The 26947-nt window shown below is 39.4% G+C and overlaps 1 protein-coding gene across 8 annotated transcripts in view; it reads left to right on the top strand.

The window, feature by feature from the left end:
* Positions 1-26947, top strand: part of SAMD12 (sterile alpha motif domain containing 12) — a 377648-nt gene that overhangs the window by 150915 nt on the left and 199786 nt on the right. For 7 of the 8 annotated variants that reach the window (XR_005368575.1, XR_005368578.1, XR_005368574.1 and 4 more), the window contains exon 3: positions 10283-10412. Coding sequence is in view for 3 of the 8 variants with exons in the window: in XM_038555387.1 (XP_038411315.1) it covers positions 10283-10412 (130 nt within the window). In the remaining 5 variants the exon portion in view is untranslated. The remainder of the gene's footprint in view (positions 1-10282; positions 10413-26947) is intronic. The other variant, XR_005368576.1, reaches the window with a different exon arrangement.

The following is a 26947-nucleotide window of genomic DNA, read 5'->3' as shown; positions in this document are numbered from 1 at the left end:
TGGACATTGGAATTATTGCAGACCTGGACTGAATGCAGCTCTGAAATTCACTAGCAGAGTGACCTTGTATGAGTTACTTCAACTTTCTAAGCCTGTTCCTGTCAGCTGAAAGTAATAAGTACTTTTTAGGTTGTTGGGATGATTAAAGATGATTTATCTAAAGTGCTTAGAACAATTCTTCTTATATGCTTTGTTACAAAATTGAATCTAATGTTCTGTCTGGAATGGCATTAATAAGTTTTTCTGCCATGTTTCCAAATATGAAGTGGTCAGACTTGACCAGGCATGTTCTCATCATGATTTCAGAGGAGCAAGCAAAAGTGCACAAGCCCAAAAGGCCTCTTGAGAACTCCTTTCAGACCTGGTTCATCATACCTTTGCCTTGTTCTTTTGGTCAAAGTAGGTCACATGGCTCCCCTTCCTTCTCCCTGCATCCCCTGGTGTCAAGATAGGGAGAAATAGATGCCACCTTGTGCCTGAGGGACCTCTAGCTGTATTCAGAGAATCATTTTGTACTTAGGACAAATTTTTTTTTTATCAGTCCACCAAATTGTTATTCCCAAGGAATTGTCATAGAAATATGAAGTAAGGGGCACCTCAGTGGCTTAGTTAAGTATCTGCCTTCGGCTCACGTCATGATCCCAGGGTCATGGGATCGAGCCTCACATCAGGCTCCCTGCTCTGTGGGGAGTCTCTTTCTCCCTCTCCCTCTGCCCTTCCCCTCACTTATATGTGAGTTCACTCTCTCTGAAATAAATAAAATCTTAAAAAAAAAAAAGAAAAATATGAAATGGTCATAACCATTTGCTGGTTCATACTTGTTTTCCTTTTTGCTTTAGCATGCTTTCATTCATCCAACATTCACCCAGGGGTTTGACCATAAGGTATATGCTCAGAGCATATGTGTGCCTTTGTACCTTGCGGCAGAGCAGCTCCCATAGGGTATGCTTAGTTGGGCAGATGAGGAATGGGTTTTTCTGCTGTACTAAGATGGAGCAGACACAAAGTATAGTGTGATCCTCTTCTTCCATATTTCTCTTGACAAACATAACAATGTGGGCTTAGAGGAAGAGCAGGCCTTGATAAACTGAGCCATTCAGGATGCCACAGACATCTTGTTTCCTGTTGACTGCCTCTGCGTGTCTGTTTACTCCCTCCTTGGGGTTTTAATGTTGGAAACTTTTATGCCCAGCAGCATGCGTTTGGAAGCCAGCAGATCTTCACCAGCATGACATGCAGGCGTCTGCTTCACAGCTTGTAAATAGTAGTGTCTATGCATCTAGATGGTGCGCCTTTCTAAATCGTTCTGTCAGATGCCTGGGGAGTCCAGGCCATATCATTGGCATGGGATTGGGACCCTTTGTGCATGAATGTCCCTAGAGACAGGGAAGAGCTGATTCTGAGTCTCAGGGAAACCAGTGGCATGACCTATCATGGGAAAACACAAAGTGATATTTGTGTAGTTGCAGTAAAGTGGGTTTGAATAAAGGGACCATCCCTGTGACTCTCCTAATTTGGTATATTTATCTTTCCATGCTTCTTTTTTCCTATATTTTCTCATTTCTTATTCCTATGCTTGCCTTTTTTTTTTTTTTTTTTTTTTTTTACTGGTGCCTTCTAATACTTCCCCTTGCCTTCAGCTGTCTCTGAGGTCACTAATCTTAACAGCTCCCAGTGCCTGCAACTCAACTCGAGTCAGCTGGACTCCATAGATCACCTGTGTCTGCTGTACTTCATTGATGCTTCCCTAGATCAGGCTTGGAAATCCAGCAGGAGAGCATATCACTGACATTCAAGAGATAAGAAGATATACTTTCCTGAACACATAGTATGTGGCAGGCTCTCTTAAAGTGTTTTGGATAAGCCATTTTTAATCTCCACAAATGACAAGATAGGTTTTAGTGTATTGAGGGACATGTTTAGAAAGGTTCAGTGACCTGCCCAAGGTCACAGTGCTAGTGAATGCCAGAACTAGCTTTCGGCCTAGGTCTGCATGACTCCAAATGCCAAGCTTGTTTCATTACATCACTCTCTGTGTCAATCGGAAAAGAAAAATCGAGGATCAGAAATGTGAGCTGTCTTGCTAAGAATTATAGTGCTAGAATGTCTCTGCATATTTGGCTCAGTATAAGAGAAATCTAATTGGAGAAAAGGCTGTTGTAGTTCTAACCTGGGAATGTCAAGAGCACAGCTGGGATTTGAATCATCTTTCTGACACTCAAGGATATAGGAGCTGTGATATATGATGACGGACCAGACAGTTCTTCATTCGTTCAACAAATAATTATTGAGTGCCTGCTATGTGCCGAGTACTGTTCTAAAGTTTGGGATTTGGGATTCTTCACAAAATAAGAAAGATCTCTGCTTTTTGTGGAGATGGCAGGCCAGTGGGAAGAGACAGATGAGGATCATAATAGACAAAATGAGTGAACTGTGTAGTATGGTGGAGGATACTTGCTCTTGAGAACGAAACATTGAAGCGAGGTAATGAGTATCAGAAGTGCCAGAGAGAGGAGGGTTGCATTTTTAAATAAGGAGATCTGGGCAGGACTTAGGAGGTAGAACTTGAGCAATGGTTTGAAAGAAGTGAAGGGTCAGTGCCTGGGAGAGGAGCCTCCCTGGCAAGATATGAAGTGGGTATAGTTGGCATTCATGAGCAAAAGCAAGAAGACTGATGTAGTAAGAGCAGTAAGTATTAGGGAAAGGTGGTGATGGTGGCCATCAGAGATACTGGGTCACCAGATTGCTTGAGGCTTTGTAAGCCATTTCAAAGATTTAAAATAAGGGGGAAAAAAAACTAATACATCTGTTAGGTGCATTAGGTACCTAGATGAAGTGGACTAGGTGTGGCATGATAGTGTTTTTGATCAGGGTTATAGCAATGTTGGTGATGAAAAGAGATTGGAGTCTGGACATATTTAAAGGTAGACCCGTGGGGGCAGCCCTGGTGGCCCAGTGGTTTAGCGCTGCCTTCAGTCGAGGGTACGACCCTGGAGACTCGGGATCAAGTCCCACATTGGGCTCCCTGCATGGAGCCTGCTTCTCCCTCTGCCTGTGTCTCTGCCTCTCTCTCTCTCTCTCTCTCTCTCTCTCTGTGTATGACTATCATAAATAAAAAAAAAAAAAAAAATAAATAAATAAATAAAATAAAAATTAAAAGAGAGAGAGGAATATATGTTGAATTTAGGATTTGGGGCTTCAGTAGCACAAAGTATGGAGTTTACCTTATTAGATGAAGTAAGAAAGGCAGTTTTGAGGGGAAGGACAGGTCAGTTTTGGACATGAATTGAAATGTGCATTGAATTTGAAATGTTTATTAGATCTGCAAATGGAACTGTGAAATCAGTTGTATGTGATTCTTTAGTTTGGGAAGAATGAGCTGGAGATATAATTTCTGATTTATCAACAAATACCATGGTTTAAAACAAAACTATGAGACCCAATGGAGAGCACCAGTACAATGTGTGAAATGGAAATCAGTGCATAGAGTGGTGAGATTTGTTTTGCATTGCTCCAAAGGGCAGGACTCAGAATCCATGAGAAAGAGGATAGAAATCTGACTTTGGTTTCAATACAAAAAACTATTTTAAGCCCTTAGAGCTTATTAGCAATGGAATAGCCCATTTCACAAGATTTTTTTTTTTTTTTTGAGATTTTATTTCTTTTTTGAGAGACAGAGTGAGCAAGCCAGGGGAAGAACAGAGGAGGAAGGAGAAGCAGACTCCCCGCTGAGCAGGGAGCCCCATGTGGGGCTCGATCCCAAGGCCCTGGGATCATGGCCTGAGCCAAAGGCAGACTCTTAACCAACTGGGCCACGCAGGTACCCCAATGGGATGCATTCTTTGATGCTACAAATTTTCAGGGAGAATCTTGAACCTAGATCATTGTTTTTCCAAATTTTGTACAGCTCTAAAGAAAAGTAATTATCTTCAATCACTATTGGTCTTTATCCAGGTAGCTTACACACAAACATACCTTGATATATTTATCGTAGTCCCAGCTTACTAACCACCATTTTAGATGTCTTAAAGTGGATTGGATTTTTACCTTGGGTTTAAACTTGAACCTACTGACTGTTTAGAGTCCTCTAGAGACTGGTTCTGAGCATTTAGGAATGAAAAAGGCCATCACTAAAATTCAGGATAAAATTAAGGAAAAAATTAGGTCAAGTTTTTTTTTTTTTTTTAATTTCAATGATGTACTCTAATAATGTCTTAGAAGAGTGGTTATCAAACTTTTAATCCCAGGACCCTCTTAAAAACTTTTGAGTACCTGAAAAAGCTGATATTTACATGGATGGTACAAATATGGGAGAATACACTGGTTAATAAGGATTCCAGATGATGGGGCGCCTGGGTGGCTCAGTCAGTGTAGCATCTGCCTTTGGCTTACGATCCCAGGGATGTGGAGTTGAATCCCACATCAGGCTCCCTGCTCCACGGGAAGTCTGCTTCTCCCTCTCCTTCTGCCCCTCCCTGCTGCTTGTGCTTCCTCACTCACTTGCTCTCAAATGAATAAAATCTTCAATTAAAAAAAAAAAAAAAAAGGATTCCACATGATGTATTGAAACCTGCAAAATACAGTTGAAGTTCTTAAAATTTTACTTTCAGGAAAAGAGAACCCCTACATTGACACAAGTTCCTTTGAAGAAGACTCAAAATTATAGATTTCCTCTAAGTTCAGTGTAAGCCAATGAAATGACTTTGGAAAAAAAAAAAAAAAGAAAGAAGAAAGAAGATAGGTAGATAAGTTTGGGTTTCAATAACATATTTCCTTTTGTAGTCAGTCCATTTAAGATCCTTCTTAAGGCAATACTAACAAGCTATCATGCCCCGTAGAGGAGAATGAAAATTTAAAGGTCTAAAAGAGATGTATGTGAAGAACAGTTGAAGAAACTCATAATGTCACACTGTTTATTTGGAAAAATTTGTAAAGTTGCTTCCCCATTACTGTTGCACTGCTTAGATGAACACCGCAATGAGGACATATAGACTGACTGAGGTGATGTTAAAGCAATGGTCAATTAAAGACCAAAAAATGTGAAATATCACTACATATATTTATCTTTCATTTATCTGAGAAGAGATTTTGCTTTTATCTATAAACTTGCTAGCAGTGAGATATCTTCTCTTGGAGGGTATAAAGTTTAAGAAGCTTCCTTCATCTTAGTTTCGTTTAAACCCAAGAATGACCGAGTGGAGCTCAGAAGCTATCCTGGGAACAGAATAGAATAGGAGAGAGAATCATTAAAACTTTCTAACTACCTCCTTAACTCCTGAAAGAGTTAAGGCAGCAGAAGATGGCATTATTACTACTAGAAAATCAATGAATTCCAAGTCAAGGATTCTGTGAACTAGCCCATCCTTCCATTTTTTTTTTGGAGGGGGGGGGGGCGCAAATGAGCTTCAAAAGCTGTGCCTGGAGACATAAATACCTTGTTGTATATGTTTGTCCTTTTCTTCAATCTCTCTTCCCCATCTTGAGTAAGATTACACAGTGGTTAAACCAATGGAAAAGAAGACAGGATTCTAAATGGAGAACATTGCACGATAGTAAGGGAACTTGCAAACACCTGTTTATAATGAGAGGCTGCAAATGTGTTTACCACTTCCTGGTATTTGGGCACAAAGCTCAGTTTGACTTGCCAGTGGGTATAAATGATCTGTGAGTTCTCTACTTTTCCCCAGTTAGCCCACTGGGCCTCATGTAAGCTTACCTACTTGAGTTTATACAGCCAGTGGGAGTGTAAAATTGCAGTGTTCTCTTATAAATCAAAACCTAGTATATTAAAGAGATGTTATGTTGCAAAACAGGTATGGGATAATCGAATGACAAGATAAAATTTAACGTGAAAAGCATTTTGTAACATGTTCTTTCAATATCAAATTTCCTTAAAGCATTTAATTATTTTATAACTTAGAAAAGCTTAAAGTTTACCTCCAAGAACTCAAAACTTAAGGGTTCTCTCCATGTAAATACAAATTAAAAATTACTGTAAAACAGGGCTGAAACTGTTGAATAACAGTAAGAAATCATGTGCCCAAAAAAAGTAATTTGCAAACAAACTTTCCCTCAGGGATGCATCTTCCACCCCAAGTGAGATCTCCTTGTAAAATAGACCCTAAAAGCTCCTGAAGTGCATTTTCAGCTTGTCTATAGAAAGGCCAGGACCAATTCAGAGAGGAAATGCCTGGGATTCTGTTTGGTGTCACAATGCATGGGGTTAAGATAACAAACTGCCTCTGGCTTCTTTCAGGGCAACAAAACAAACTCCAATTGTCTCCAGGGCTATAAATCCAGTGAATGGTATGGTAGACCTGAGCCAGGAGAAAGGGAACTGGGGCAAATGTTTTTTTAATGTTTGCCTTTGGGCAGGATGGGTTTTTTGTTTTTTGTTTTTTTGTTTTTTACTAGTTTACTATTTCTAATAAATATAAAATACTCTTTGTTTTTGTGAACTGTTTTGGTCTTGGCTCCCACTGGGAAACACAACATATCAGAATATTTTTGGCTAGAGTCACATACAAAGAGAGCTGTGAGTAGAGCAGAGGAAAGGTGGGTGGTTGAAATAACATTGTGGAGCTATTCAGTTTGACGATGCTGCACCTCCCGGTGGGACAACCATACATGAATTGACATGAGTTTAGCATATGCTCCTCGTTGTTCCAAATTGCACATGGAGGTTTAAACTCTTTAAAAGGATCAGGTTATGGCATTCATGCCCCAGATTTAGTTGCTGTTGGAGATAGGGCAATCATGATAGGACAAGTGGCTGAGGTTCACCTAGGTGCTACGCAAAGAGCAGCTCAAGCAGAAAAAATAAAGTCAGCTCTGAGAATCCATAAGCAGCAGCAGATTGGGGCAAGTGGAGTCATTATGCCTCTTAACAAGTTGATGTGTAGCAAACTAATAATTTCATAATAAAGCCAAGGCTAAGAATCAGCTAATAAATGGGGCCAGTACTTTTATCACTCTCTGATTAAGAAGAGACAAGCAGTGCTTAATGATAGGACTCTTCATCCCTCCCCCATTTTATTTATGCCAGTTTACATGGAGGCAGATCCCTGTAGTTTCCTGCAGTCTTAAAAATCTATGCCTAAGGCTTTGAATTAATTGCTGTCCAAGCAAGTGTTACCAAATTACTTCTTAGTAAGAGTATACTCTGAAGGAAAAACAAAGCACCTCCTTGAGTATTGGCCTCAGAACACCTGAATTTATGACAAAGGGAAAATCTGAGACAAAAGCAAACATGGTGGGCTGATAAGGCGCCTCCTGAGTCAACTTGGCAGGAATGGGTTAATCTCTACCTGAAGCTCTTTTGAGGGGCTTTGACTTGATGCTGAGAGCCCTCTGTTTCCTAGGAAGGGAGTAAGTTAAAGATGATCTTTCAGAAAGTTCAGTATATTAATATACAAGCAACTTCATTCGCCTGTCTTTCCTTTCCTAATTTACAGCCATCTATGACTGGTTTATAGGGGTTTTCAAAAGATGTGATTAGCTTTCCTTGCAGGAAACTTGTAAAGGGTTTCAGGGTAATGATGTGTCAGCTATGAACTCATTCAGCTAATCTGAAGAAAAGTTTTAAGAGCAGGAAGGAGGCAGATTCAGAGGTGCTGACTTGTGAAACACGACAGTGAGTGCATTTCTAGCTTAAAAGAGCCAAAATTCAAGTTCCTAATCATGTAAAGGAAAAGAGGTAACGATGAGCAGAAAGGGAAGAAACTGAACAACAAAACATTCACTTATTTGCGCCATCCACACCAGAGGTCCTCCTTGCTCATCCAAATTAGGAAAGTGTTTGATGCGGTTGCATACAGAGCTTGCAGGGAACATGGCTAGCAGCCCGTGACTCGGGGATGTGAGGTGGAAGGAAGAGGCTGACAATGTTTGACTAGGAGCCACGTGAGCACAATACAGTGGGTAGAGAGCAGTAAAGAGCTACCCTTGAAATTCACCACTGGGTTAATTTCATTAATACATTCACTTACTCCTTGTGGCTATGTAGCACCTATTAGAGACAAGGCATTCTGAGACCACAGTTACAACAGATCTGTCCTCAGCAGCATGTTAACTAAGTGTTCCAGTTATTACTGGTGTTGCAGAACAAATTATCCTGAACTTAGTGGTGAAAGACAGCAATCTGTGATGCTCATGGGTTACATGAGTCAGGAATTCACTTAGGGCACAGTAAGGATGGCTTGTCTCTGCATCGTGATGTCTGGGAGCCTCAGTTGGAAGACTCAAAGACTGGTGGCTGGAATCATCTGCAACTTGTCTACTCATTTGTTTGATGGTTGGTGGTGGCTGTCAGCTGAAACTTCAATTGGGGAATTGGCCAGAATTTCTACATTTGTCTCTTCATGTGATCTCAGATTTCTCACAGCATGTAGTTGGGTTCCAAAGCTGAGTGCCTAAGAAGATTAGCTAGGCAGAAGCTGTATCTTTGTGACCTTGCCTCAGAAGTCACATAGATATCATCAATTCCACTGTATTCCATTGGTCAGGACCATCACCAACCTTGCTGAAATTCAAGGAGAGGGAACATCAACCCCAAATATCAGTGTAGGAATGCCAATGAATGAATTTTCAAAGAATGAAAAGCAGCTCTATGTGTATGGATGTGTATATATGTACACGTATGTGTGTATATATATATACACACATGTATAAAATCATCTATCACAGAGTGAAAAAAATTCACAGCATAAAGTAAAAATATTGTGATGATTTTGTAAGCCATAGTCCAAAGAACCGTACAAATGGAAATATACTAACAAAGCAAAGAACCACCTGAGCACTATGTTTTCACAAATGTAAATTGTGCATGTCATGTCTATTATTATTTTACCATCTCTCCTACTGTTCCCTTCATTTTTTTTAAATTGACCATTCTTACAAACAGAGGGTTGCGGAAGGGGAGGAGGATGGGGGGGTGAGGTGAGTGGATGACTAAGGAGAGCACTTGATGGGATGAGCACTGAGTGTTATACTATATGTTGGCAAGTTGAATTTAAATAAAATCTAATAAAAATAAATAAATTGATCGTTTTTGAACAAATTTGTTTTTAAAACGAACTAGATATTACTAAAAATTTTATTTTTTACCATAATTTATTTACTGTAAAACAAAATTAACCTTAAATATAACTAATATAAAATTGAACAGTTGTTAGGTTTGTTGCTTTCTGATGAAGATCGTAAGACTGAAGCAAGCCCTCATTGTCAAAATATTAGCAGGTGTTTGAAAGATATTAAATCACAGTCATACAAAATTGGGGCTGTCTTCTTAACCTGAAAGACTGAAAGAGAAGTAAAAGCAAATGATCTCTAATAAGAAGGTCAGTGATATTTAAGGCCAGGTCTATGTGCCAGCCAACATCCTTTAAAGAATTTTTGATATTATAATCCTATTTTGTTGACAAACACTGACCTGGAGTGATAAAAAAAAAAATTATAAATAAGCTTTCATCTTGCGTCAGCTAAGTTGCTGGGATCCATGAGGAAGACCAGCATCTGGCACAGAGCTGATGCATGTTAATTAATGAATGAATTTGTAACCTGCCATCTGTCAAAGGCTGGGTCCTCTGCACCTCTGTTTTGTTTTGTTTCATAAACCTCTCCTGAAAGATCTAGTAAGCAATAAAAGGCCTTGATGAGTTGGCTTCTACATCAGGTTTAGCCACCCTGTTATCTGATTACCATTCTCCACGGGCTGATGGAATTGACTTTTTTGCTTCCCCTCTATGGCATAAATAATTCCTAGACTTTACAGGACCACTCCCAGGCCATCTTACACTCTTTAGTATGTAGGTATCTAAATCCAATAACATGCATTCCTAAAATAATTATTAGCACCTGTCAGGGCTGCTGTTGCACTAGACCCTAGAGGTCTCAGAGGAGGAGAAATGGACACTTTCTTACAGTACAGAGAATGGCCACTGGGGGGCAGCTATTTCACCCCTAAAATTTAATTAATTGCTTAGCAACAGCATTGTCTTGTTGTTGAAGTATTTGTCAGAAAACACTACTTCCTGGGGATTTTTTGCTGGTAGAGATGATAACTTGAGAAAAAGTATAATTTTTATGGTCTTTTCCACCTAGACCTTTTTTTTCTGGTTTTCAGGGGTATGGAGAAGGTCTGTAGAGGTTAGGAGAAAAACAGCCAGATCCTTATCTTCAAGGATTCCAGCTGGTAGCCTTGACCACACACACTAGGACTTCTAACAGTGGTACCTTTCTAGACATGGTGCTGGCATTCACAGACCTTTTCCTTCATTTATAGTCGGCTACGGTGAAGCTGTCAAAACCAGTGGCTCTGTGGACTCAGCAGGATGTCTGCAAGTGGTTGAAGAAACATTGTCCGAATCAGTATCAGATCTACAGTGAGTCATTCAAACAGCATGACATTACTGGTAAAGTATGCGGTATCCAAAATATTTTCTTCCCTCTTCCTCTCCCCATCACAGTGGCCTTTCCCATACCCTTAAAATGAAATGCCTCTCCTTGCTGAAATTTTCTGGCATGGGTTTACTTTAAAAGGGGAGGATGGATTGCAGATCCGTGCAAGCTATGCTGCTTAATAAGCATAAGCAGCTACAGAGAAGCATAGATTCTGATTGTCCAGGACAAGTATGTGGAAATCAGGGTAAGGGGTTGGGGAACTCTAGAGAAAATGAGTGTGTACCAATCCTAGAGGAAAAAAAGAAAAAGTCATTCAAATTAGCTGGGTTACAGGATCAGTATTAAATGTTCTAAGTAGGAAAGATTTCAAAATAGGAAAATTCTGAAGTGAATATAATACTTACTGTCCCTGAGCTGAATATCTTCAAAACAAAAATGAAGATTCCATTTAGATCCAAAGGGCTTTGAATATTATATGTAGAGATCAAGAAGCCCTTAGAAACTATGGGCACCTGGTGGCTTAGTGGTTGAGCATCTGCCTTTGGCTCAGGCCATGATCCCAGGGTCCTGGGATCGAGTCCCACATCAGGCTCCGCCCAGGAAGTCTGCTTCCTCCTCTGCTTATGTCTTTCCCTCACCTCTCTCTGTATTTCTCATGAGTGAATAAAATATTAAAAAGAAAGAAAGAAAGAAAGAAAACAAACAATGACAGTATAATGAACTGCAGAAGCCCTTAGGATCATGTCTCTCCATTGAAAACAGAGCAGGCGAGCAGGAGCATTGGGGCCACCATGGAAGCCCATCCAAGTCAGGGACGTTTTCCCCAGACCTCACCTGTGCTCCTGCCCTGAGGGTCTGCATGGATATGGGTAGCATCCTCCCTCCACTTATGCAAGCACCATAATGAAAAATACGACTAAAGAACATGCTCTGTGCACCAAAACTGTGCTTTAGAGGGAAAACATACTGAGAAGTCCTGATTCTAGTCCAGATTTTTTTCTAAGAAAAAACTATTACTCTTAGTGGGCAAGTGACTTGCTCTTGAGTAGCCCAGCACTGTGGATGCCAAGCCTCTTTCCAAAATGGGTGGTTTTCATAGTGTGTTCCTTGGAGCCCCTAGGGTACGCTAAAGATTGCCAGAGAGACAGGGGATGCGCTTTGGGTTGAGATGGGTGTGTCAACTAAAGCAGCTCCCTTTATGCCTGTTTGACATATTTGAATTGTACAAAAAAAAAAAAAAAAAAAAAAAACTATGGAAAAAAAGGATTCTAATTCAAAAGAACAGTGAGCTAAGTTTATCGTAGATTCCCTGCTGACAAAATTGGTAGTGTTTTAATATGTAAGGAACACACTCAACTGTAGCTCAAGATGAGTTAACAAAGCATGAAATCCTCATAACTTAAGTCTTAAAATTGTCCTGAACACACTTTGCTTCCCCTACACCAACTAAAATAATGGCTTTTTAGATGAAATTCCTAAAATTGTGAAGGCAGTGTCAGAACTTAGTTTAGATTCCAAGTGTTTAATTTCTTTTCTTAGTCCCTCCCTAAAGAATATAAGAAAATCCCATACAGGGTGTGTTATTCCACCCCTAAAAGCAATCAATCAGTTAGTCACCATTTGGCTGATTATGGTCGCCTTCATCTGATAATGTGTACTTAATGTTTCTTAATGCCTGTGTGATAGAATAATGGCAAAAGCATTTTTGCGATCTTATTTGAAAGTAGTGTTCTCTTTATTATGAACGGGAATTGTGAGATGCCCTTGAGGGAAGGGTAGGTATTTATCCTGGTTTGTAGAGGATGAGTATGACATTCCGTAGAAATAAAGGTCTTATGCTGCAGTGCTCGGAGTCCATGGTACCACTTCCCAAGGCTTTCTGCTAAGTGATATGAAGAAAGAGACTGTGGGCCTGAGATACGTGTTTTGAACAGCCGTCATATTGCTTTTGATGGCCCATTTGGTCGCCAAGTACCACCACAGATATAGGTACATCACAACCTTCTTGGAATCTTGGGCACGCTGCTTCAGCTGAATAAATTGCCCAATCTCACTACTCATCTCCAAAACAAAGATAATAATAGTACCTGTCCCCAAGAGTTGTGAAGATTACAGTGAAATAATATTAAGTGACCCACTAATTTGACCATTTATTGACACCTTCTACATGCTAGCATTTTGCTATTATTCATGTCAAGACTCATCTGATGGTGTCTGAAAATACTATTCATTCTAAGAGGGCAGCCTGCTTTCAGGAAAGAAAAGAAAGCAGAATAGTATTGGGGGTTTAGGGAACAGAGAGGAGGATTTCACGTTAAGATTTGACCTACATCTTTGTCATTCAGCTATCTGAGGCCTTGGAAAACCACTCTCTTCCCCCGTCCTCCGGCCCCTGCCTCTCCAAGGGTGAAGGTGAAATACCCAGGTGATCACAAGTGCCAACTGGCCAGAGAATAGAACTCCAGCCTGCAGTTACCAGCCGCAAGATGCTGGAAGCTGTGAGGGTCTCTGTACCCTTGGAGGCTAGGCTGTGAAAAACAGGGCAAAGAGGCTTGTGAAAAATTAAGATCTGTGGTGACAGAGCAAACTTCACCCACCCCTGGAAAACAGTGGAGGGCTGAGGGTGGTGACAAGGGCCAGGCTGAAGCCCAGAGCTGTAGCTTCATGGTGTGATTTTGTGAAGGTTGCTAGTACCCTTCAGCTTTCTTTATTTGCAGAAAGGAGATGGTACCTGCCTCCTAGTGTTGCTGTGAAAGTAGTTCATGGTCCTAGGAAGCATGAAGATCTCCTAAGTGCTATTCTGATCTCTAGGAAAACAAACAACACATATAAACAGTGTTGAATTCATCTATCTTTATTATCCTGAAAATTGGGAAATGAGCACCCAGGTGGAGTGGAGGAGTAGAGGTAGTCTGGGCTGGTAAATAGCCTGTGCTTATCTGCAAGGTTGCAAAAAAGATGTTGATGAGTCTCTTACTTTATGCTTAGATTCTCTTGAGTGTTGCTGTTCATTTCTTTTTCTCAGAGCGTGAACCTCCAATATCGTGCTCATCAAGCAAGTGTGTTTGTTATACCAGTGTAACCTATAAACAATCCCTTAATTTAGAGGCAGATGGTACAGTGATGGCAAATAAAAAGAACATATATTAAACGGAAAGAGAGGGGAAAAGGGCTTTCACAGACCTGAGTTGTCCTCGCTTGTCCTCCACCCCCAACCTTTGACAAGTAATAGCTGTACCACATCACACAAGTTAGTTTTTCATTAGTGAAATGAGAATAATTATTTTAAAGGGTGGTGTTGGGAGAGTAAATGGAAGGATACACGTGAAGGGCCTAGCTTAATTCCTGATACATAGTAGAGATTTATCCATTTAGCGAGTATTTATGGAGCATCTACCCTGTACCAGGGGAATACAGCAATAAATAAGATGGTCAGCGATCTGTGCATGGAAAAAATGATGCTTCTGTGAAAAGCTATGCATCATCAATAGCACACCATTTGGGGCTATCTAATTCCACGGAACTGTTTTTACAACTCTGTGAGTTGTAGATAACTGATAGCAATACAAAATAATCCTTGTTGTAGGTGTGTAAATTCTGTCCCCGAGAGGTTCAATTGGCTTTTCTTGCCATTGTGGAAAGGGTGAATTTTGCCTTGCCATTTATATATTCATTTTACTCTGCTCTATTGGCTGTTTCTTTTTTGGATTCTCCTTTGTAATGTCCTGGTTTTACTTCTTCTTGGTTTCTTCTTATAACGAGTTTAAAAAAAAAAAAAAAAACTTAAATGTATTCATTTTTCTATCTGATGAGTCCAGATTTTAACCTTTTTTTTTGAAAATTTTCCTGCTTTAACATCAGTGGCTTAATTTTTTTTTATGTTTTAGCCAGCAAATCCACTATATTAACCTTTTTTATGCCTCCTTTTGAAGGACATTAAATTCTACACAAACATTCCCATTTTCTCCAAAGTCAAAGAAAACTTAAGATATGTTTCAATATATGAACATTCAAAACCTTTTGCAAATTTCCTATTAGAATTTCTGAGACTTTCATTGTGTCCAGAAGGCACCTGCTATTTTGTGGCAGATGTGTTTAATCAGAAGAGAAGCTACTAGTGTTACCTCCCTGCAGAAGCTCTCTTAAAAGGCATAGGATGGTGAGAACACCTGAGAGGCATTAGGATAGATAGATTTAAATCATCAGATTAGGCTTGAAGGAAAGAAATTTGTCTATTTTCCTGTGCTTGCAAGATTCTCTCTCCAGCTTTCTGAGGCCGGCTTGGAATGTTGATGAGGAAGCTCTACTGGGGCCAGGTGTAAGCTTACAGGCAACTTTCAGATTCTCTTTTATGCACAGTTAAGAATATTTTCAGGTTTGAGGCGATTTCAGCCCCTGGCTGTGCCTTGTGTTGTTCCTATGGCTGCTATGCTAAAGTGAGTTTACCTCCTTCAGCATTGAGTTCTCCATCTGGAAAGGGTTCTCACCCCTGCCAACTTGAAAGACTTATTTTTATGGGTGAAGCACTCAGTGTTCCCCAGAATATAAAATATTTTTAAAAGCCATTTTGAACATGTAAAAAGGTTTCCATGTAGTCTTATTTGTGGCCCAGCAATGGGAATTCTTTAGATGTCCAGATGTCTGCAGGAATAAATACTTATCATATGAATATCCCCTGCAAATGGTCAGTATTGATTTGAAGTATTTCCCGGTGGACTCCTGCAAAATAAATGAGTGTTTCTGGTTCTTTTTGTGCTCCAACCACCCTCCGTACCTCATTCCCCTTTTTAAAATATTCTACTGAGATGTAGCACCCTGGGATTTGTCAGTTCTGCTTATGCTGTTGAATAAAGTGGAAACCTCTATCTTTATCGGACCTCTGGATTGTGGTTCTGTGTGTTTGCTAACAGTATTCCCTTCTGTGCTGCTTTCTCTGAGCTCTTCTACCTCTTTACCCTTCTGCTATTGTCTTCCTTGTCTATAATAAAGACATAATAAGTTAACATAAGTTACCCATAGAGACCAGTGGGGTGTGTGGTCAACAAGTATCAAAAGAAGTGGAATAGTTACTTTAGGTCATCTACTTGTGAGTATACTACTTATTAGAGTCCAGTGTAGCCAAGTAAAACTTGAGCATATGTAAGTACCGCAGCACTTCATCTCTACATTTTCTTTTCATTATTGGTTTCCTTCTGAATACCGTGTTTTCCTTTTCTATGTCTTTGTGTTTTGTGTTTTGTTACATTTCTCTTTTGTATAAACTGCTCTACATTTTTTATTGAACCTCAAGCCATATGTATCTGCATAGTAAAGTTTCTGACATCATCAGGGCCTATTTTCCAGAAGTTAATTTTCCAATAACAGCATTTATTGTTTTTTAACACCTTTGAATAAAAAGCTTACTAATATCACCTTTACACTCCTCAACTTTCTTAAACCAGGGGTGCTCCATTCAATTGTCTTGATGACTCAGGATAATAGACTTCTAAATATCAGAAAGGGCTGTAGATGTCATCCTAGGTTTGATGAGGTCAATTAAAAAAAAAAACTGTTTTGAATGAAAAGTATAAATGGAGATCAGACTGTCAGCTTCATTTCTTTTTAGAGATTGTCATTTAGGTCTTCAGAAAAATTGTTACCCAGGGTAAGCCCTGTTGTAGGATTTTTCACATTAATAGGCGAAAAATTTAAGTATTAGAAAGTTTTGCTGTAGTTTAACTGAAACCCACCCACAGATCCTGTTTAGGTTCCCAACTGAGAGACCTTTGCCTCAAAAAGCCCTTGATGCTGCCCCTAGGGCAGATTGTTGCTGCCAGCTCCAATCCTTTCCTTCATCCCAGTGGACTGTTGTTGGGTTGCTGAATATGTGTAGCAACTAGATGTCTCATACATTGTTATTGGGTATAATGTGATGCCACCTGATTCAAAAACTGTAAAGTTTTTATGTGGTTAATCACACAATTATTAAATGATCCTGCAATTCTGCTCTGGGGTATTTACACAAGGGAATTGGAAACATATATTCATAAAAATTCCCGTCCACTAATATCCAAAGGAGTGTTACTCAGGCAAAAATTCTAAACAATCCTTAGGTCCCTCCAGAGTAGCATGGATAAACAAACTGTGCTATATTTCTACCAAAAGCACTATTCAACAATAAAAAGGAACCAACTACTGACACATGCAACAGGAAAGAATCTCAAGTTGTGCTGAGTGAAAAGTCAGAGTATATACAGTGTGATTCAGTCGTATGGAAATTCTTTTTTTTTAATTCAGTTAGCCAACATAAACTACATACTTCATTTCAGATGTAGTGTGCAATGATTTATCAGTTGCATATAACACTCTGTGCTCATCCCATCATGTGCTCTCCTTAATGCCTGTCACCCAATTACTCTATCCCCCCACTCGCCTCCCCTCCAGCAACCCTCAGTTTGTTTCCTGTAGTTAAGGTTCTCTCACGGTTTTTCTCCCTCTCTGATGACTTCCCATTCAGTTTCCCCTCCCTTCCCCTATGATCCTCTGTGCTGTTTCTTATATTCCACATAGTGATTGATAGTGATGGCAGTCAAATCAGTGGTTGCTTGAATTGAGATGTGGAGGAGAGATGGTAAAGAGGACCAAGGGAACTTTCTGTGGCAATGAAAATGGTTTATATCTTTGTCAGAAGTTATCTACTTGGCACCTCAAATGTGTGAAATGTGTTGTATGTAAATTATATCTCATAGTTGGTTTTTGGAGACTTGTGTGCTTTCCAAATTTTCTAAAATGGCAAAGTGTTTTTAAAAGGAAAAGATGAAAATGTCATCCTGTGTCTTTCCATACGGGCTGTGTAGGATCATTTGTACTCAGGATGATGGGGAGGGGCACCTAGGTGGCTCAGTCCATTAAGCATCCGATCCTGTTTTGGCTCAGGTCATGATCGCAGGGTTGTGAGATGGAGGCTGACATTAGGCTCTGCACTCAGTGGGGGAGTCTGCTTGAGATTCGCCCTCTCCCCCTCCCCCAACCCTGTGTATGCATATTCATAATATGCTCTCAAATATATAAATCTTTAAAAAAAAGAAAAAAGATGAAGATAGGTAGAGTGGTTTTATATTCAACTCTATTATAAATCTAATGTATGCAATCTAATATAGCATAACAAATATATGTAACTAGAAGAAAATATATATGTTATATATAAAGAAATTGAGTTTGAAAATCCACTTTATGCATTTTTCACTCAAAGGATAACCTGAAGATAGCAGAACATTCTTGTAATGAAAGGTATGGTTTTACCAATTGGTGGAAGATGACAGCTGACAAAAAGAACAGCTTTCTTGTCTTACTGCGATTCTGCTTGTCTGAGCTACACTCATGCATCCAAGGCTTTTGGATTTCACAGATGAGTTAAATTTCAGAAGATATTTTTGCAATAGCATATAGTTGCCACCTTAGTATTTTACTCATTCATACTTTTAAATTAAAAATTACCCTCACCACATTTTATAAACCAAAGCAATCTTAACACACAAAATCTCATTTAAAAAATATGATAAATTTTACATTAAGAAAAATATTTCTCTCATTTTCATCACAGAACAGTGCCACTTTATAGGCTTGTGTAAGGAAACTACTGCTCTTAAGGGGACATTAATTGATATTCTAAATACAACATTGATTTAATATTACACTTGAAAAGATAAGGGAGTTTGTCACCAAATGAACTATTTGTTTCATACATCAAAGAACTAGAATGATTTTTTTTTAACCAATTGTGTAGACTTAAATAATCAAGAATACTCTTACAAGGGTGAGGATTTTTACTTGCTACCTGATTCAGTTTTTTCTTGGATGATCTACCCCTACTCTTCACTGCTTTTATAGATTCTGTAGTTTGGGAAATAAGACTTGAAAGGTTTGCCTACATATCACGGCCTGGGAATGCAGGGCTGGGGTCAGGAGCTAGCTTTCTGCACCCTTACCCAGCACTCCCCTTGCCTGCCAGATATCCTTCTCGTTCTCCCGGTCAGCACCTGTTAGCAGACCCAAACCAAAGGCTTCTGAGACCTTAGAAATGCCAGTGCCAGCCAGGTGTTCTTATCAAGTTGTAACTAATGAGACAGTCCTGCTTTAGAAAACCCCCGAGATCTTTAATCATACCTGTTGTGTCTTGGAGGCTTTGTGTATGCATGAGGCTCATCTTGCAAGCTGTTACAGATAGGAGGAAGCATGGCTCAGAGTGTGGTGGGTACGTCCAGGTAAGCACAGTTGCTGAGCACTTCACATCAGCAAGACCTAGCACACAGGTTTGTTGGCAGGTGAGAGAAGTTAACACCTAGAAAATACTTAAAACAGTGTCTGACACATTGTAGGGGCTCAGTAACTGTTACTTCTCATTATCACATTACTATGGGAGAATAGGAGACCATTCTTAGGAAGAGTCCAGCAGGTTGCCTCACAGATAAAAGTGGAGCCAGACATGGACAAGGTATTCCCTTTTATTTTTTTAAAGCACACCACTCCACTTATTTTCCCACTCCAAATTCCAGAAGGCTTTATAGCCAGAAACTCAAGTCTCATTCTTTTTTTCAACCAGATCCAGTTTTTCCTCCTTTTTTCCCCTCCTAATTCCACCTAATTTCCTATGAGACTGTCACATATAACCAAAAATCCAGCTTCTTTTGCTGCTCACTTTGAATACTGAATTTTTTGCTCTGTCAGAGAAACGAAGTTCATAAAACATGATCTTTTTGGATAAGTCCACTTTTTAGCCTCTGTGTCTATTTCATTCCTTTTTTATCGATGACTTTACCTCCATCTTGTTTTTTACTTTTTTTTTTTTTAATGTAGTTTACTAAAGACAGATTGCAGAATTCGAGATCTTTTTCCCTTGGTTTTGCTCCCGATCCCTGTTTGAAAATGAACATACTGTGTACTCATCCTGTCAAGTCAAATTTCTTATCCTTCAGGGCTCCAGGGTGCTTGGACAGAACCTCTGTCATGACACTCAGTGGGGAGATTGGGAATCATGCCCTTTAGAGGCATTGTGCTCTGTGGAACAATGGCTCACTTCCTTCAGATGGCATCACTTATGGTGATGTGGTGCCATATTTGTTAATGGAAGAAATGGAAGTCCACACACATGTGATTGGTTATATTTAAGATTCTGTGGCACTGTCTTGATGAAATACAGTTGTCCTCAAGAGGTCTTGGCCAGGATCATTCTCGGCCATTGTGTTTGGACTCTCATCTTCCTCATTCAGAGTCTCATTAAATGTATTTTTCAATTTCCATCTTAACCTTGGGGTAATGTGACTGTTAAGTGTTTAATTGCTCTTGACACACTTCCTATCTCTGATAGTTGCAAAAGGTCAGAAAAAGCCTGGCCCGTGGAAACCCATGATAGAATCCCTTCCACTGATTATTCACTGTGTGTGGCCTTGGCAAAGTGTATTTCACCTCCCTGAGTCTCGGTTTCCCTTTCTCAAAAATAAAATGTATCTTACAAGGTTGCTACTAGTTATTATTATTGATCTGTGATTGTATGGACTCCATACATAGGTTTATAAGAAGCAAAGGGGAGTGTAGAAATCACTTTTCAAATGGGAAAGAATTATATAAATGCATGTGTGTATAGTTTTGTTTCATTGTTTAATATATGGTTGCAGAAAACTCATATTTTAAAAAAATATTTGAGTGTTTGCATGCTGAGCACTCCAGTAAGTACTGTGCATACATTATTTAATTTTATTGTCACAATAACCCTATATGATACTATTATTATTATTTCCAATTTACAAATGGGGAAAGTGATTCTTATAAAACAAAAGTCTCTTGTTTATGGCCTTGAAACCTAAAAATGGCAAAGTCAGGGTTTTAACCCAGGGCCATCTGAATCCAAAGCTCGCATCCTGACCTCTGTGCAATGAAAGATAGCATCTTTTAAGTACAAGTGAGTGATGAAAAAGAAAATGCGGGTAAGCACCAAAGGAGACTTGAGAAGGAACTCCTATATAGGAGTCTGATTGATTGGGAAGTCTTCTTGGAGGAGGCTGGATTTGTCCCATGTAGTAATTTAAAAGAGAAAGTCCTTGAAATACCAAGTTGTATTTATGTATTTTGTTTGACCCTAGAGAGCAAGAAAATGTAACAGCTTTTAATCCACAGACCTCACCACCCCCTATTGTATCAGACCCTGCCTCTTCTCACACTGGGGTTATGTGCCTGAGCCTGAAAGCATTTGGGTTTCTGAACCTGAAGAGTAGTAAGTGATGGAGGTGGAGATAGATCAGAGAGTAGACTGAGGGCTACATTAGAAGAGGCTCTGAGTGTCAGACTAAGGAAACTAAATTTTCCTCTTTTGGATGTCATTCACCACCTATCAGAGATAATAGCATCACCAATGATGAATGAACTGACAAGCTCAGAATACCTACTCTTGGAAAAAATGGAATGTGTGCATGAGAGAGATCAGCAATGTGTGAGCTGTTAGCCCAAGTGGATCCTGGGTCAGGATCTGTTGGATTATCACTTTTATGGATCTGTGGCTTTTCCATTTTCCCAGCCTCCAACGGTGGTTCCCACCCAGCTCCTTTTCCACAGAGCCCCATCCCTTTCCCCTTTCATTTCTGAGGAGGCACCAATGGTGATAAATCTTCTTAAATTCCTCCCTGCAGTATTACCTCTATTTTTACTCCCTTCTTATTGGTTTCTTTTATGTCTCTGAGGAAGAGATATTATCTCTCCCAAGGCCGATCTCCTAACCTTGCTCTTCTCTCTGCCTGTGTGACCCTCCCTCCTTCCACGCCAGAATTCTGTTCATCTCTCTTTTTCGTCTGAGTCTTCAGAGTTTCTGCTCCCACTTTTACATTCCAGTTTGAAGGCCTGCTCTCCCCAGTATGTCCCCTCCTTGCTACTCCTTCTGCACTCCCTGTGGTCTAGATTTTCTTAGTCTCTGCCCAGTCTCCTATGACCCTACTTCATGGCTCTCTGGGAAAGCATCTTTCCTTTTGTCTCTTTAAATCAGACTTGACCAGATCTCTTAAAAAGACTAAATGCCTCCTGGATAAAATCCAGATTCTTAAGCTGAGCGTATGAGACTTTTCATAAACATTCCTCAGCTTGTTTTGCAGCCATTCCTTGTGTCCATCCTATCCCGAAACTGTAGCAGACCACTCTCCTTCTTGCCCCCACTGTCTGCCTACTGAACTGTGAGTAATTTGTGAGGTCCACCTCCAATTATTTCTCTTCCCTACCCTCCCTGGGCCTTTCCAAGCAAACTTAATTTTTCCATCTGTATTTCCTTTACATTTTTTGCTGTGCATGTATAACCGCTATTGTTGTTAGTATTTAGAACACTGATCACATTATATTAACATTATTTGGTTACATATTTATCTTCCTTCCACCAACCAGCCCAGAAACTCCTGTAGGGTAGAAATAGCATCTGGTTTATCTTACTATTTCTAGCTGTGCTAACCCAGTGCCTGGCGTAAAATAGGCATTTAATAAGTGTTGATTGGATTAAATTGAGTTTGTTCTTCCTTTGATAGGCTTAGTACTGAACTTAAAGCCCTTCTCCATTTCCGTTGATAAGAATACTTGATTAGTCTTTCAGTTTCCTGATTTGCCTCCTCTTCATGAAGCTCATCCTATACTTTTCTATCTGCAGCTTCTCATAATTATGTTCCATTGATGTTCAAGTCTTCCTGTCTCATTCTTGGAGGAGCCCCATTTGATTTTTTTTTTTTTTTAAGAACTCCTATGTTGGATCTGTACTAAGCCTCAAAATGCCATCTTTAAGTGCACTTGAATGACAGACTCTTGAAGTTTTGTAGGATCCAGAGTCCCATCTTCCCTTCAAGCAGGTCTTCCCACAGATGTTGTGGCAGGCTGTGTCTGGATTTCTGCTCAGTGCCAAGAGTGATTGTCACAGTGTTGTGGAAGCTTGCTGGGCCTGCTGAAATTCAAGAGACAAGTGTTATTTTGGAGGATGGGAAGAAGATCTTTTATCTGAAAAGCTTCTATTTGTGGCAGCAGGACAGGAACACAGAACCTGTCACACCATACATACATTTAGTGCTAATTTGCTAGTGTTTCAAAGTAACAAAGCATAATACAAATACAGCATTATTGTTTCAGACATCCATATTGTCTGGATTTGGGTACAACAGTGTTAGATTTTTTTTTTTTTTCTCAGCTATTCATGGCAAATTAGCTAACCCCAAACTGCCTTAATGACATTGACACTCTCTCAGAGATTACAATTTACATGGGAGAAATGAAAACAGTGAGTGGTGACATATGGTTACATTGAGCCATATAAAATTGCCAATACTGACCAATTTTCACCAACAAAGTGGCAGTTTCATTAGGTTTAACCTAATAAGTGGAATAATGTATCTGGTTTATAAGGAAGTAGGTAGTAAGTAGAATGTTTTTGACCGTTTCCTAATGTGCCAGGCACAACAGTAAATAGTGTTTTTTTACATTAACTCATTTAATCCTCAAGAAAACTCCAAGATGCATTACCCTTTACTTCATATATGGGGAAGCTGAGACACAGAGGTTATGACTTCCTCAGGCTGACACAGCTAAAATTGTGCAGTGGATTCTTCTAGCCCAGAGTTGGCAACCTTTTTTTATAAAGGACCACATAGTGCCATTTGGCTTTGCAGGCCATGTGGTCTTTGTCTTAACTACTGGATTCCAACCGTGTATGTAAATGAATGAGGTGGCTGTGTTCCAATAAAACTTTATTTATAAAAATGGGCAGCAGGATAGATTTGACCCAGAGGCTATGGTTTGTAGATCCCATCCCAACTTCTTCCTCCCTATACCCAAATATATTTTCTCTTTTCTACTTAAAAATATATGGCAAATACATTTCTTTATTAGCTAAATGGAAAATATTTTCTTTGGCTGTTATTATCCAGATGTATGTACTTATGCTTTTCAGATGAAGTGTGTTTCTGGTTCCACATGCTTCTCTTTTTAACACCCACCCTCCCTTCCCTGGCTATGTCCCTCCTATACTCTTACTTGTGTGGTGGAATCACAGTTTTCTTTTTCTAGTATTTTTACCTCTGATATTGATCTTATCCTTGCACCTTTGCCCTGGTTATGGCCAGTAGCAGTAGTGAAACCAGCCCGGTAGGTAAATGAGCACTAGAAAAATAATACATCTCCAAATCCCTGTCACTGTCCTCTATAGATGCCACCCTTGGGGACAGTGTAATTTCTTTGAATGTTTTCTTTATGTCTGCTTCCCTCTTCCCCAAGGCTCCTCCAAAAGAGAAGCTTGCACAGCTTTTCTTAAATTCATTAAATTTTCAGTGTCTTTCCCCCGTGATTGGTACGCGGCAGGCAGCACAAGGCAAAGAGGACATTAGAATTCCTTCTAGGAAGAGAACATAGTGCGAGCAGTTTCGAAAGGTCGCATGTTGCCACAGTGTCCTTCTTTATAAATCTTTCAGAGGACGGTGAGTATATCTAGAGGGGAAAAGATGGGATTGCTGTAGTCATTCCAGAAAGATCTTAGCCTCACATCTGCCATTTGGCAGTACATTCACAGAGATGTTCAGTTGAGCACATAGAAAAAGGGGCACAAGATAGTTACCTCTGTTTTTGCAAAATATGCTCCCATGAAGTTCAAGTCAAAGACTAGCCTCTCTCCCAACAAATGTAGAAGGCTACAGGGCAAAGGATACAGCGATGACTGGGTACTGGCAAAAAGTACTGCTATAGAACGTAAACAGGGAGCCACTTTGTTTCTCTAAGCAATTTCCTGCATTCACATTGTTAACTATTCTGCGGATATCCCTAGAATCTCAGGTTGTTTCACTTGTAAGAAATTTTCCCAGTAACATTCATATCACACCTGAAATGTATAGAGTGATATTTCCAATACATTATCTTCAGAACCCTGTTGATCTAAGTGTGAGTCTCTCTTCAGATGAGGAATCTAAAGCTCAGGAAAAAAAATAAAAATAAAAATAAAGCTCAGGAAAGTGAAGAAAATTGACCCAGACGTCGTGGCCAGTAGATGGCAGTACTCAGCTCCTGACACCTCAGGCTGCATTTTTTGCTCCAGTCCAAGGCAAGTTTTGCCTTCTTTACTCCCATCATTTTGCCCTTGTTACGTGCTCGGTATGGTCATATTTCTCTGTTACAGAACGTGCTATGTTGTTCTATGCTATAGAACACGCCGACTGTAAAGGACGATTTTTGACACCAAGGAGAAGATTGTCTTAGGAGATTCAGAACTCCACAGTGGTGTGTGTATATGCCAAGCATGGTTGTTCAAGAACGTTTAATAATGAAGCTGTTATTCACCAAGAGATATTGTTACCTTTAACTAGAAATAGAAGGGAAAGGAAAATTATACCAAAACCCATTTTTGAGATAATTAGCAAAATGTCAGGGACAGATGGACTAGAAACTATGGAAAAACATATGTTTTACTGATGTTTTCTCTTTGATCATATGTTGGATGCTATAATGGCAAAAGCCTGTTTCCTGGCTGGAAAACTCTCCTTTTTCATTTTTTTTTCTTTCTGCTTTTTATTTAAGAAACTGGCTGGCTGGCTTTTAGAAGTTTTTGTAGTCTGTATCCCTCCCTCTTTATCACCTCTGACTGCACACACTTGAGTTGGATTTTTCTTAGTACATTCAAAAAGACTAAGAAATACACTGAATCTGCAAACAGGACTACTCTACTTCCTTGAAGCAGCATCAATAGAAACAATTGTTGCAACCCCTGCTATGGTTAAAACCAGGTCACCAAGGTGTAATCAATAGTGTAGTACCTATCTTTGAAACTTCATAGTTTAAAAAAATAAGTGTGACAAATATACCCTCATTTATTTGCAACCCACTACCTTTCAATTCACAAAAATTGGACTAGTGCAGAGAAATGACACATGGCAGTCACTGGAGAAATGGGGATTAAGTTAATGGCAGGCAGGACAGAAGAAAGAACCAATTGGAAAGAAGGCCAGTGGTGTACTAGCCAAATAAACTTGGGCAGGTTGCACATATGAAATGGGGTGCAGATTTCTTATCTGCAAAATGGTGGAGTTTGAATAAAACACCTCTCAAGTATGTTTCAGCAGTAAGATTCTATTGGGCATCAAGCAGTTGACTGCTAAAGACATCTTTGTTAAAAACAGGTGACGATGCAAGATGGCACAGTGACTTGCCCACCTCACAGTGTATCTAATTTTGTCTCAGTGCCCATTTACAGCTTATAGTATCTGAAAAAAAATACCCTTTCTTTTTCCTTGCAAATATTCTGTAGTTTGGGCCTCGGGTTTTTTAGTACAATCTTCCTTTTTCATTCCAGTAATTTGTTTACTTACTGAATATTTATCATTATCTCGTTTGAAGTTTAATTATTTACGGATTAAATAATTTGTAATTTATTATAAATTGCTAATTTGCAGATCATTCATTACCTACTAATTGTTCAATTATCTTTATATTAGTGCTCGTTAATTTACTCACTAAACATTTGCTGAGCAATCACTAAGTGGCCAACACTACCGGAATGGGCACACAAAAAAGGTTGAGAAGGAAGTTGGGCTCCTTCTTTCAAGAAGGAATTCACTATGTGTCCCTTCTGGATAACTGCATCTTCTTTAGTACAAGCAGATATATTCATCTCTTTTCTTTAAGCTAATTCTGCTTAGCTCCATATAAAAAAAAAAATCCGAAAAGAAAAAGGTGAAATTTAGAAACTTTTATTTGCTTTTTTCCCCCAAGATAGGTCAAATGAAAAAAACCTTTTAATAATCTGGGAACACTTTGAAAAATCAAAATGCACAAAGTTAATGGAATCATGAAAATCATATTTTTGTATTATCACAAATACTATACACATATTAGTCTTGTAATAAATATAGATGTTAAGTATTTGAGGGATGAAACAGAGGTGGACAGAGATACAGGGGCAGGAGACAAGCTTGAAAGAGTTAAGTGGGGTTTAAGGGTTATCCTGTGATATCTTGGTGCTTGTTATCACGGGTAGTACAGGTTGGGCTCATCATGCCCAAATGAATGAAAGTCTATACCACTAGATGGTTTGATTTTTTTTTTTTTTCACACAGGACAATTCCTTCATTCTGGAATTTTCGCAGCTGCAACATTCAGTTCAACAAGCTCAAAGTTATTTTAGATGAAATTTAGTCTTTGTTATTTGATTTTGCCCATGTTTAAAGATTTTCTTGATTTCAGCTGCCTCCTGAGAGTATGTTGGAGATGTACTAAGTAGAAGTGTAGCATCATTGATTATCCTTTGCCAGAATTTGAGTAGTATGCCCTGGTGGCAGGGTGGGGGGGTGGAGGTGGTGGTTGGAGGGGAGTAAATGCCCCTTGTCCTCAATTCATTCCCTGTTCTGATTAACTTATTATGGTTAATAATAGTTAAATAGTTCATATAATCATGAAGCTCTTCCCACTTCATACAACATTTTCTGTCTTTCCATATATCCAGCATTTCATGCCATCATCCTGTGGCTTAGATGGACAGTACGTATTGCAAACTTCCTCCTTGATTCCACTT

This window comes from Canis lupus, chromosome 13 (genome assembly GCF_011100685.1).
Source record: "Canis lupus familiaris isolate Mischka breed German Shepherd chromosome 13, alternate assembly UU_Cfam_GSD_1.0, whole genome shotgun sequence".
Lineage (NCBI taxonomy): Eukaryota > Metazoa > Chordata > Mammalia > Carnivora > Canidae > Canis > Canis lupus.
The sequence above is the reverse complement of the archived record's forward strand: the minus strand, read 5'-3'. Positions and strand labels throughout refer to the sequence as shown.